This window comes from Pavona decussata, unplaced genomic scaffold (assembly GCF_977016875.1).
Source record: "Pavona decussata unplaced genomic scaffold, jaPavDecu1.1 SCAFFOLD_180, whole genome shotgun sequence".
NCBI lineage: Eukaryota > Metazoa > Cnidaria > Anthozoa > Scleractinia > Agariciidae > Pavona > Pavona decussata.
The window spans coordinates 530,891-544,463 of NW_028145590.1; the positions used below are offsets into that span (position 1 = coordinate 530,891).

At 38.9% G+C, this 13,573-nt stretch overlaps 1 protein-coding gene and 1 long non-coding RNA gene across 2 annotated transcripts in view; one reads left to right on the forward strand and one right to left on the reverse strand.

The window, feature by feature from the left end:
• Positions 1-13,571, reverse strand: part of LOC146463109 (uncharacterized) — a 37,389-nt gene extending 23,818 nt beyond the window's left edge. The window contains exon 1 of the long non-coding RNA XR_014856998.1: positions 12,133-13,571. This is a non-coding gene — a long non-coding RNA (uncharacterized LOC146463109). The remainder of the gene's footprint in view (positions 1-12,132) is intronic.
• Positions 1,316-11,896, forward strand: LOC146463113 (cytochrome P450 10-like). The gene is made up of 9 exons (XM_085084830.1): positions 1,316-1,785; positions 2,545-2,735; positions 5,661-5,948; positions 7,581-7,678; positions 8,287-8,453; positions 8,626-8,704; positions 9,295-9,451; positions 10,011-10,054; positions 11,228-11,896. The coding sequence occupies exons 1-9, from the start codon at positions 1,352-1,354 to the stop codon at positions 11,336-11,338; spliced, it is 1,569 nt and encodes a 522-aa protein (XP_084940956.1). The 5' UTR covers positions 1,316-1,351; the 3' UTR covers positions 11,339-11,896.
• Positions 13,572-13,573: the final 2 nt, after the last annotated feature.

The following is a 13,573-nucleotide window of genomic DNA, read 5'->3' on the forward strand; positions in this document are numbered from 1 at the left end:
TTTTCACTGTCACGCCATTGAAAAAAAAAAATCAAAACCATTCTATGAATGAAGTCATGAAATTGACATGTTATAGATGATAAATAAATAAGGAATCTGTCCAAGTGTGAGGTCTGTGCGGCATTCCGTACTCGAGTTATCTGACAAAATGTTCCACACACATTTATAGAGCTTAGTATGGAGACGCCATGAGGGGCACAAACATGGCGGCCGGAAATAGGAAAAAACATCTGGAGTTAACTTTTCCCAGAAAAGAAGTTTGTTTTCCCTTGTGAATTTTCGAATGTTTAGATAAATATTTCTCCTCAAACTTAAATTGTTTAGAATGCTGAAAATCACCCGAAGAGGCATTTTTAAGATACGGAACAGCTCTGTCACGGCCGTCCTCCTGATGTCACGCACAATGAAAACTCGGAAATTGAAACTGTTCTATTTTAAAAAGGAAGTACGATATCGTGCTAAGAAATTATGAAGAGACATATTTTTAGGTAATCTTTCCTTGAATGAAGGTAAAAATTTTGTAGGCCTTCCGGTTTTGAATTATACAATTTAGTGACGTCAAGTGAAAACCAAGAATAGAACGCATGTCTTTTCGCACGCGTGTCATATTGCACGTTCTGCGTGATATTTTGCGATCGTGCACTGTTAGCAGTGAAAAAGCTGGAACAGCTCTCATAGAAAGCCCAGAAAAAAAAGGTATCAGGGTGGAAAGGTATTCGCACAAGTACCCCTCCGTCGCCAAAATTCATCATTACCACTGGAACCGCTAATACTCCTTTGTCGCCAAAATCCATCATTATCTTAGATGCACCTCATGGTTTATACAAAATCCGACGTGTTAAGTCGAAAGAGAGTAATGTTTTATTTTGTTTGCGTGACATTTTCGGTCGAACTACATCACGTTTATCGCAAATATGGTGCCTTAGACTCTCAGCGAACCTTTTATCGTTCACCCGTCACCAAAGACTGAACTAACGTGCATGCTCAGATACTCCTAATACAACGGCGCCCAAGTGAATGCTCCCACAGCGTCTTGTTCTACCGGAAGTCACGGATGACAGCCAAACGAGTACAATTGAGACGATTGAATTTTCCCATGAATTAGCAGCCCGAATTCAAGATTGACACCTTTCTTCAGACATGTGAGGTTTCTTTAACGTTTTATTTTGCTTGTCGTTCTTTTTGCCAATAACATGAAAGAAATGATTCAACTTTACAGTCACGAGCCATGGTACGTGACCTAACTACACTATATTTGGGTTTGTGCCATTTGCATTGATTGATGGCGATCACATGTTGTTAACCTCAATCGTGTCTCTTGTCATGCAAAATTGTGTAAACCTCAAACGAAATGGCTGCTGCGAAATTCGCTTTCAAGGGCGCTTTTTCATCGCGTCTTCGACTTTTTCTTCCCGTATCTTCACGTCTGATTTCACAAAGAGCAGAAGCAATCCCTAATATTCATTTACAAACACCAGTCGATGAAAAACCCTTATCCTTCGATGAAATCCCAGGCCCACAGGGAAGACTATCAACAGCAGTAGCCTTCTACCGCCAAAGTGAGGGATTTAGAAAACTTTACAAGCTCATGGAGAAACTTTTCGACGAGTATGGCCCAATACTTAAAGAGGATGTTACTGAAAAGACTCCTGTCGTACATGTTATGGAACCGAAGGACTTCGAGACTGTTTTCCGAGCCGAGGGAAAATATCCCAAGAGGACTCCTTTAGATTTTGTTGAGGAATATAATAGGAGAAAGGGCCTGCCTCCAGGCCTTGCAAGCATGTAAGTACTTTAACTTTATTGTCGTGTTTTAGGGTGATAAGACAGGTATGGCTAAGCAGTCGAATCGCAAAATTCACACGATTTGTAATTTCGCTGGGTTGTTAATTTATTCAATTACGTAAATTACACATCGGGTATCACGCAATCCTTTAAAAGGCATTGCGTGACCGCACAAACAAAAACACATTGTAGGGGGGGGGGGGGGGTGGAGGAGTGCTGGGGCTGGAGTGTGGAAGATACAAAGGTGAGGGTTTCTTTTTCTCTCTCCCCTCACCCTCGGTGTGTTATCAACAGGCGGTTTTTTTTTTCCTAAGCTTTGTTCACGAAATGCAAGGGTTCGTAACGACAAAAAGGCACAAGTCTTCTTCACTTGATCAATAATCACTTTATTTGAGAGAATTTAAACTTAATTTAGTTGAAAAAATCATAGTTATAGACATAGCCGTAGTCATATTCGTAGCTATACCCCAATCATATGGTCGATCATAGTCACAGCCACATTCATAGTAATGGTGATAATATGCGATCAGTATTACTCAAATGAACCAAAGGGCTATTGGATATCTCTCACGGACAGTAAGAGTGGCTGAACCATTCCACTCGATTTTCGTGCGCCCTTGTGTGTTTCGTCAGCGCTTAGCGACTCTTTACTCTCTCATACACTGGCTTGCTTAGATGTAACATTTTTTAATTGACCTGAACATTCGGGTCATACACTCATTTCTTTGAATTGTTCCCTGGAATTGTTATATTCTACAGAAATGGTGAGGAATGGCAGAGAATTCGTGCAGCATTGGCACCCAAGGTTATGCGTCCAAAAGTTTTAGAAGAGAATATTGACAACTTCAATGCTGTAACCAAGGATGCTGTTGAGAGAATGGTCCAAATAAGGGACAGTAACGGTGAAGTTCCTGATTTGGAAGAGGAATTAAGCAAATGGTCCACGGAGGGTAAGGCGATCGATTCGATTAAACTTCTGTATACATCTCGTTATGTACGTTTTCAATATCCAATAACAACCTTAAAACTTAGCTTACATAGATGATGATGATTTTTTTGTATTTTAATAGCTTTTATTCCATTTTATTTAGTTACAGATTCACAAATGAAAACGATACTACTACAGAACACACACACACACACACACACACACATCTACAAAAAAGGACAGTAATTAGGGACCAACGACGCGTTATTATTATTTCTGTTATTGTTATTATTTTGTTTCTTTTTATGAGCACCAAATATCAATCGTGGTGTTTGCTAATGTACTTGCCCATTTATTTAAATGAATAGCTAAGTTATCTGGTGTTTTTTCTCATGATTTAGCGATTTTAGTCTCGAGTTAATAAACTACTTTAACCCTTGCAATAAATACCCCAAGGCTAGGTCTGGTTTCGACAATTTTACAATTATACATGTGCCGTTTTGCTATTAACAAAATATGATTTACAAATAAATAATCTTCACAGTCTAAAATACCAAGCATTATGTTTTTATCTGACAACTGATTTATATTTATATTAAAATCATTAAACCACTTGTTAACTTCCGCCCAGAACTCCCTAGTATAGTGGCAAGATACAAAGAGATGTTCGAGGGATTCAACTGTTTCTCCACAAAAAGAGCAAGCTGGTGATGATAAAATACCGACTTTACATAGAAAGGCATTCGTAGCTATACATCTGTTTAAAAGCTTATATTGAAACTCGCGCGATTTGGTATCCAGAGTAACACGGAATGGAAGACTGAAAATCTTTTTCCAGTTTAAGTTATCGTTTTCAAATTGAGCGATTGGTTGGATGATAACTCTGTTTCGAAGTTCTTTGTAGACTCGGCTTTACTCAGCAGGACCTTTTTGCCATTTAGAAACAACTGACTCTGATCATGTAAGTTAAACGGAACAGTGCCAATGCACTCGCAGGTTTTTAAAGATTGACGCCATGCTACTGGGAGGGCATCCATCACTGAAGCAAGTTGAAATGCATCCAATGGGGATACGTTAAGCTCTCTTAACTTACACTTCGTAATGAGCTCGTTGTTTTCAGCAATTAAATCCCCTATTCTAATTATACCTTTGTTTACTAGTCTGTTGTTGTACACAGTCTTGCCATTGATGCGGACATATTTATTGTTCCATGAAACAATCCTAGCAATATCAGCAGTATCAAGTTTGTCGGATTTTGTATGGTTTGTCACAGAGCATTATTTAAAGCATTCTTCATAAAAAGTTGGAAGCTTAATGGGCAGCAGCTTTACATCAAAGTTACAACTTAAAACAAATTCACCATCGACCGGCCTTAGGTAATAATGTAGAAGAATAGATTTCCAGCTGCTGCGATAATCACTCGCCAATTTTTTTACAGCAGAGTATTCTCTGAGCCTTAATTATGGAATCTAGATGTGGAGCTTTGAGTCCACCATATTCAATATCACCAATAAGTGCCAAACGTTTCAGTTTCCAAATGAACTCAAATATTATTTTGTTAACCTCATTTACAAATTCTTTGTCTAAGCAAATCAGACTAGCGCGATACAAAAAGATTGGGATGATGAAAGTTTTAACAATTTGAATTTTGCCAATTATAGTGAGATCCCTCCACCTCCAAACATTTATCTTTCCTTTCATGGATTTGATCAACTCGTCGAAATTAAGCTTTCGCTTAAGGTGGTAATCGTAAGTGAAATTTTCCCCTATAAAAGCTTCACAGATTTCTTGATCTTTATACCCTTAAACATAGTGTGGTTAGGCAAAAGGGAGGTAGCATTGCCTAAGAACATTATTTCTGATTTTTCGTTATGGATATAAGGCCTGAGCATTTTCCGAAATTTTCAACAAGATCGAGAAAGGCTGTAAGTGATTTGTCATTCCTCAACAAGGCTGCTAAATCGTCAGCAAAAATCCTAGTTTAATTTCTTCCTCATCCACTGTAATACCTTGAATATTCTTATTGCGCCGTGTTGCGATAGCTAAAATCTCTAAAGTGATAATAAAGAGATAGGGTGAAAGCGGGTCTCCCTGTCTAACGCCTCGTTTGATTTCAAAGGGTGCGGTGAAAAAGCCATAATTAATAACACAGCTTGAAATGTTTTTGTAAAACGTGTGGATCCCCTGAGTAAATGACGGTCCAAAACAAAAGGCAGGGAGAGTACGAAACAAAAATTCCCTACTCACCGAATCAAAGGCTTTTGTAAAATCTATGGCAATCATTCTTCCATTAATTTTAGATTTTTCAGCGTAGTCCAAGATATCGCCAATTGTTCTGACGGCATCAAAAATAGTCCTGCCTTTGACATACGTGCATTGATTAAAATGTATGATACTTGGGAGGACGAATTCCAATGATGATGATGATGATGATGATGATGATATAAATCTTTAAAGAGGAGGCCTCCGATCACATTATGATCTCAAAAAACTTGATTGCCATTTTTGACTTTTTGAACTAAATGATAGACTAACGATAAGTTTGAAAGAAATTTTTGAAACCGAAAAAGCTTCTTTCTTTTGTTGGCTTTCAATTTTGGTAACATATTAAATGAACGTATATCTAGAGAGTCTATATATAATAAAGAAGCTTACGTTACTGCCGGATTAAACACATATTTTTGCAGTTTTGGTGGGTTTTGCCGTACATTTTCGGGTCGTTGAATCGTATGTGCCTATATATTTGGACCCCTAAAGCGCTTGACACCCTGAGAGAGCACAAAAGTGCAACATTCCGGCGGCTAGCACATAATTTCAGATAGCTCCAAATCGCTCCAGGCCGTCAGTGTTAATCAATTTGTATTTGGTTTTTGGTAACGAAAATTCATGAAACTTTAACTACAAGCTTTGTCATCAGTTGAATATGGTGCTATTTGACTCTTCACAGGTGTTGGTACCTATGTTTTCGATACTCGTGTTGGGCTGTATGAAGATCCACCCAATCCAGAAGCTACAAGGTTCATTCAATGCATCCATGACTTTTTTGAAAATGGTCATCACCTGTTGTTTGCAATCGTGGAGAAAAAGCTTTTACCTTATGTTGACACACCATCATTTAAAAGGGTATGCAAAGCTATGGACGAGCTAAATGAAATTGGCGCCATGTTCGTCAACAGAAAAATCAAGGAACTTCAAGAGATGGCTAACAAACAAGATGACTCTCAAGAAACTGAAGGTAAAATTAACTAGTAGAACAAGAGACAAATTAAAGCTTGTTTGAAGCTTGACACCTTTGACAAGGTGAAGGTCAAAGGTTGAAAATTATTTTAGTGATCAGCTTGTGAGGCATTGCTTCTGCCTCTTCTTCGTCGGTGTGACAAAATAGGCGAGGAACGCCATACGATTTTCATAAAATAAAAATGACCCTGAAACTGGTACAATCTTTTCCCAGCCTCCACTAATTTCATTCAAACGGGATTAACCCTTTCCCTACCAAGTTTTTTGGCCTATTTTTTCGCAAACGGTAAAGAAAAACCCAGCTTGCTAATGTATTATATCATTTAAAAGGTCTTGATGAGTGTAATTCATTTCTGAAATCAAGATGATTGAAGGAAGTCAGGTCTTTGACAGAAATGGTTTTAAAACGAAAAAACTCAAAACTACAACATTTGACTGATCGACTCATGTGATAGGTATACCTCAAAACTGTAGCTTATTTTGCAGCTTTTGATGCATAGAACACTCTGAGATATGTGAGAGTCTGTAAATGCATAAAATGAAAATATTCCACAAATCATAGGGGTGGTAAACCACATCATAGATACCAGAGGGTACCATTTTTTCTTTTGAAATGCAAAGATCTTTCCAAGCCCAATTTGCTGACAAAATTTTACTGTAATTGAGCAAATACTGACCAAGTTATGAGTTCAGGACCCACTATAGTGGGTCTCGGTAGGGAAAGGGTTTAAACGTGGGTACTTTCAAGTTAGAGGCGTATTCAACTCCGACAACCAACCTGGAAGTTTTAAATGCGTGCGCACGGTGCAAACCCTGGCCTTGGCCTTGGCCTTGGCATAACCTCCATAAAATTTTGGGGCCCAAGCGATCTATTAAAATTAATGATCGTTTTACATGCGCCCCGCTAAATGTTATCTATTGCAAAAAATCCACTTTAAGAAAAAAGTTGCGCGTTGGCCAGGAAAGAGGCTAGGGAAGTGATTTCGCGAAAGTCTTTTAGACATTGAAAGACATGACAAAGATGCATCCAAACCAGTCGCTTGACACTTTTAGCTGCCTAACCATTCTTACAAACAAAGGGAAGTCTTTGGCATTTCTTTGCATCAAGATAACGCTGCAGAAAGCCGCAAAAGTTTAGAGCAAACACTTATTTTCCAAATCGGCACTTTTGATCCCCACGAAATCAACGAACGCTTTTCATCCCACTAATTTATTCTTGATTTCACGTTACCATGCTCCAACCTATCAATTTCTCTCCAATAATATATAAGCCCCTCCGTGTATGACCCTTCCAAAAAGGTCCTTTTTAAATCTAAGCCCTATGGTAGCCCTGTTAGCCATCACAAACTCACTAGCTAAATTATTCTTAAATTAGTGCGTTTGACGAAGGAGAACGCACACTATTTGGGTTTGGGCGCCATCTTGATAGTGTTGGCATCAAATCGCCTCGATCTCGTTTAGTTACCGTTCGTGCCATGGTAGTTAACATATACTTAACAGTGAAAAGATTGCGGGCCAAGGGCTCGAACGCACTTTACTAATCCGTGATCATTACTAGTATCTAGCCTAAAGTGATTTGAATAACAATCGTTCATATTTAACTGTTGACTCTCTCTTTTTTGTTTGCCAGTTGTTTCGTTGTTGTCCTATCTTCTGGCTAAAAATGAGCTCAGCCCCGAAGAAATCTCTCAAAATGCATTGACTTTATTTGGCGCCGGAGTTGATACAGTAAGTGTATTCTCAAGATAAATAAAAGAAACTTTTCCCGCTAAAATATCGAAATTCAACTAAATAAGTTCCATCTTACATATATTAATACTTTTAACTGTATACCAACATTATGGTATAATAGTTCACTGTTAACCTGTCTTGATGTATCCATAATAACAAGCTTTCCACAACGATGTTTTTCGAAATTTGCTTCTTTCAAGCTTACCTTTTGACAAATTTTAAGTCTATTCCTGAGATGTTTACATGTCAATGCTATTTTAGCGTTTTTTTTTTTGCTATTGTCTTGGTTTGTGGTTAATGAATTTCGACAGTTTCTGCTGGGTTAGAGAAATCGAGAGATCCAAGATGGCGGATCTAAGATGGTGGCTGGTAGAACAAATGATGTCCGTCTTGCTTCATGTGAAGGCCAAGGATTAAAAAACGTTCTAGGCTAGAAGTAGACTCACGTCAATTGAAGTTTGGTCGAGGGAAAATCAAAATCTGGAAATTTGTTTTTCCGCTTCACTTTTCTTGGCGGAAATTATTCCAGCCCATTGTGACTTTCCCTCTGCCCTGGCTATCTACCCGTATGGATTAATAAGTGTGTTCATTTATTGACTCACCAGACAGCGACATCAACCTTATGGGTTTTGTATAACCTAGCAAGACACCCTGAGGTCCAAGAAACTCTTTATCAAGAAGTAACCAGCGTTTTAGGGAAAGACGGAGATGTTTCACCTGGAAGTCTCGCAAAATTGTCTTACCTGAAGGCATGTGTTAAGGAGTCCGCCAGGCGAGTGTTATGTTTAAACTGTTTTCGTAAAGAGGAAGTAGAGAACAGCGTTGATTAAAGCCTTTTTATAAACGTTTGGGTAATGTAATGTGGCGATTTTGCCCTCCAGGTATGCAAACTTTATTTAATAACTCTTTGCCGGGCGAATTAACCATCTTATTTCTGTTGATAGGATGAATCCAGTGTTCTTAGCTAACAGGCGAATACTGGAGAAAGATGTAGTTTTAAGTGGATATTTGATTCCCGCAGAGGTATGTTAATAGCCTGAACCCAGTTGCTCGATAGCCGATTAACGCTTATCCACGACTAAAAGCTAACCGAGGTTTTTATCTCGGTCGTTTTAAATGTTTCTAAAAACTAATATTTTGCTGAAATTAAAGAAAAGTCATAGTCGAAGGTGAAAGACAGAAATAATTTGGAGAAAACTTTTTCCGTTATCCGTTAGTAATTAAAGTAGAATCGAAGTGCACACTAAACTTAAGTTAGTCTTCTCGTGTTTTGAACAGCCGGGCCTTGATCATTATTTTTCTTGAGGAAAGTTGCTCTTTAAGTTACTTTGGCCAATCACAAAAAACTCAAGCAGCATTATAAACCAATCACAACTCAAAGCAAATCATGTAACCGGTGCAAGCGCGGGTAAACGCGTGCGAGCAAGTCATGATTGGGTGGCGCAAGTTTTGCGACCCAATTAAAGAGCGTAGTGAGGCAAAAGCAAAGGAAACGCAAATTACTTTCGACACTGAATTGAAAAACGCTCTATCAACCTTCCAAATGCTGCGACAGCTAGCCGGTTAAGGAAAAGTCCAAGACCTTAACTTTGTATTTTTATTATTTCTCGCAGACAATAATCCAGCTGGATTTTTATGTCACCGCTATCTCAGAGAAGTACTTTCGCAATGCGTCCCAATTTAAACCCGAGCGATGGTTGAGAGAAAACAAGAAAGAAATAGATGCGTTTGCATTCCTTCCATTTGGGTTTGGTCCGCGCATGTGCCTTGGTAAGTTTGTTTAATCAAAAGATCCGAAAATTTGCGATTGGAAACAGTGCGCTCCATTTTAATTGGACGTTCTGGATAACACGCTATTTTGTGCGAGTGGAGAGGCATAGTCGTTTAAAGCACAAAAAATTGGGAACACTTCACTGAAATCCACAAACCTGAAGATCAACATGGCTTGAAGTAGGGGGGGGGGGGGGGGGAATGTGAAAAAATTGTACCGTTGTGAAATATAGAGGATGAAGCCACCGCAAAAGGGTGTGTGAAATAGGATTGAAAGCAGAGGTATATCATCTATGATAGCCGGTTCACGGTTAATTTCATTGGCTGCAGCGTTACCATGGAGAAGGACCGGCTACGATTATGCCCTTTTTAGCTTTTCAATGGTTCATATCACCGACTGCAGGGTTGTAGTAGAGTTTAGAGATCATAATTTATCAAAATGCACCGTTTACGCTACGTTTCTCAAATCAATTTTCCTGGAAGCGTGCTATTATAAAAGCATTCTATGAGGCACAGTCACGTGGTTGGCATCAAAATTTTCTTTTGGTTCATGTTTCAGGTAGCAGAGTGGCAGAGTTAGAAATGCATCTTCTGGCAGCAAAGGTAAATTACTGCACACAGCAGGTTGCAGACTTGTTGCTAACTATTAACAACATCTTTTAAATAACCTTAATTAAGTTGTGCTTTTATAGCTTCCCAAGCTTGGCTGCATTTAAGGTATATGAAAGACTATAGTGCGTGGCGTGATGACGTCACATGACGTCATATTTCCTGAAGAGCTACCATTTTGGATTTGAAAAATCTTAGAAAGCGTTCAAAAATTGACTCAAAGGTGAATCAAAAACAGTCATCGTCAAAATGCTGTAAAGAGCATAAGTTACATGAACTTAAGGTAAATGCCTCCTTTAGCTACTGCGCACACGTTCTGCGCATCTCGGGATGGTCCGAGAAGCCCTTTTTTTTAAGAAGGGTGCCTTAAGGTATTTTTGCGCGGCCTATCACTAAGTGGGAAGAGCAGCGGATGGGAATGGCAATGGGAATTTTAGTGGATTCCACGGGGTGGCCGCTTTTATCCACTGTTTCCAGGTCGAATTGGAATTTGGAAATGTTAATTTTTGTGGAAGGAGGAAAACCGGAGTACCCGGAGAAAAACCTTCGGAGTAGGGACGAGGACCACAAACTCAACCCACGCAGACACCGGGAATGGAACCCGGGCCACATTGTTGGGAGGCGAGTGCTCTCACCACTGCGCCATCCCTGCACCCACAACCGACATTGGAACCTAAAAAGAAAACGGAGGTTAACCATACACCGTCATGTATTTTAAAGCTTCTTAGAATTATTGTTGCTTAATTACCTCTGAAATATGGCTCCTGATGTAATATATCAATACGAGGAAGAGTTTGTCATCGCATTTCCAAACACCGCGAACCGCGAATTGTGTTGAAAAAACGAGATGAAGCGGCTTTTTTTAACCAACTTCGAGGTGTTTGGAAATTGGATGAAACATTCTTTGGAGTGTTTGATATAGCTTCCCCGGCCAACCATTGGTAATACTTTGAGCAAAACTGAGATTACTAATTCTTATGATTTCCAAACCTCCTTCACGGTAGTTATTTCCATTGTTGATTCTTCGTGAATTGTTAACGACTTTGAGAAGGGACGAAAGCTCTGTTTAACTTCCTCTTTGTTGGTGATTGCAGAATATTTTCCGTCTGTGATTATGACCTTCTAACTAAGGAACCTTCACTCTGTTATTTCGTTGTTCCGTTTAAGGTCATTCAAAGGTTCCGGATGGAGTACCACCATGAACCACTGGATCTATATCAAAGATTTTCAGCGGGTCCAGAGAAACCTGTCAAGATAAAGTTTATTGAGCGATATTAAGGCTTTATATGTCAGTAATACGAGGATTGACTGTTGTACTCAGCTTTTAATCGTCTTTATTGCTATTATTATCTGAACACTTGTCTGTTGAATTACGTATGTATGTGATTCGCATAAGGGTTTTATTAGCTATCGTGCACTTTAGCAACTTTGTTATTCAAAGACATGCACAAGTGTATACATGAACATGCTAAGTTATTCAAAACAACGAACTTGAAAATGACCATTGAACGGTCGAAACGTCGTTTATTTTTATAGTTAAACCGTTGTCCATGAACTTATTCATTTACTTTTGCTGTGGCCAAAACTTAGGAAGAACGCCTTAGTTTTACCTAACCTCATAGGAAGCAACTTCCTGGAATGATTTTAAGACTAAATTGGGTCGAAATAGTTTTAAGTAAATTTTTAGTAAGACTTAAAACACGGCCTCCAAGAACAGCAGCCTTTATTGTTTTAAATTATATTCTTTTATAATAGTTAGGTGGATAGGTAGTTGATAATGATTAATATTAATAAGCTGATGAAAAAGCCGTGTATAAATAAAGTTATAGAATCCTATCCTTACATGGTTGACTGCGAGAAGTCTCTTTTTCTCCTAAGTTCTGTTGCTCGCGCGATGCATCTAGTGAGCGGCTAGTTTGCGCACGTGATCTGATGGAAAAGTACGACCTCTCTCGCTGTCTAATAACATGGGAAAATAAATTCCTTTTGTTTCGAATGAAGAAAAAAATAGCGTTGAGAGAGATAAATGGCCAGATAGGACTTTTAAAATAGAGGAAGCTGTGTTAGAGTACACACATATCCGTTTTAAAGGCTTGAAAGTCATCTTGGAAAACAGAAAAAAGACGTTTAAAGTGCTCTCGTTGGGAAGTCGGGTTGCAAGTGGCCAACTCAGATACATGGACAAAGGAAGCATATCGCAAGGTGTTTTTGAAAATGCAAGAACAGCGTTTTAATTTTAATTATTTTTTACGAGTAAAAGCATTGATCAAGTTTGGCTAACCAGCAAATACACTTTGAAAACTTGTATAGTACTGTCGGGTACCCACCGCTGTGGAAAATTACCTGCTAGCACGGCTGTTTGGTAAGCTATGGTAACATGCTTCACCATCGACACCTCTTCTTTCTGCAACACGGGGTCTCCCAAGACAAATACAATAAAAATAGGTGCCTAATGAGCACAGGTATCTACGGCATTGAAGTTGATTTTCATGAAGGATATGAGTAGCTACGCTTTTGCCTGGGTGAACACGCAGTTAGAGTGAGAGAACTGTTGTATCCAGTTAATGAGGCAAGTATGAATTTCAATACAAATTAGAATATAAATCTCAACAATGGAGATGATGAAGTAATACTTTTCACTATCATCTTCATTTTGTCGAAACTGACAGCTTTGACATTTGGTAGCGTTAGCAAAATTTCGATGATTTCAAGAGTTAATGAAGATGCTTTTGAATAAACACAACAACTTACACACTTCAAGCTAGTGTAAACACTGTCGAGAGTGCCTTCGAATATCTGCAGCACAACTAATTGCCTGCCCGTGATGACCAAATTTGGCTTTCCTGAATGTAATTCCCATGATTTTCTACACTAGAATTCTTTGGTTGGGCTCTTTGCTGATGAGAAGGTATGTTAATTCTCCACAATAGGAGCTGTCGTGCAAATCATTCCCTCGTGACCGAAGAGGCTGCATCATCCGCCGAAAGGGCTGGATGATTCCTTGAAAGAGTTGCAAGGACTGTATATTAATAAATCACTCGGAAAACACTGAATTATCCCTTGAAAGGGCTTAATTTTCTGTCGGAAGGGATTGTCGATCGTCGATTGTCGAAGGAGGCAAAAGTGTCTCCAAATGCACATTCCTATTGTTTATCGTCAATAGTGAATTCGTGACTTCGCCGCCATAATACTAGTAAGATCGTCAGATTATGTGGTTGGCCTGCTTGGAGACGCTAAACGACAGTATATGAATGCTTGCCAAACAAACTCGATATGTGCGGAGAGACGCAGCCGTATTCGTATGCTTACCTAAAAGTCGATTTCGAGGCGATATTTCGAGCACAAAGTCTTCGTACGGATTGACAATTAGTGTCAAATATTTTTGAAAAACATATCCAATTAAAGCTATGCCCGCTTGAATAAGGTAAATTGTATAAAACCATCTTATAAAATGCTGTACTTACCAAAATTTTAAGCTTGTCCGCATCGTCCACCGGAAGCGCTACGAACAGT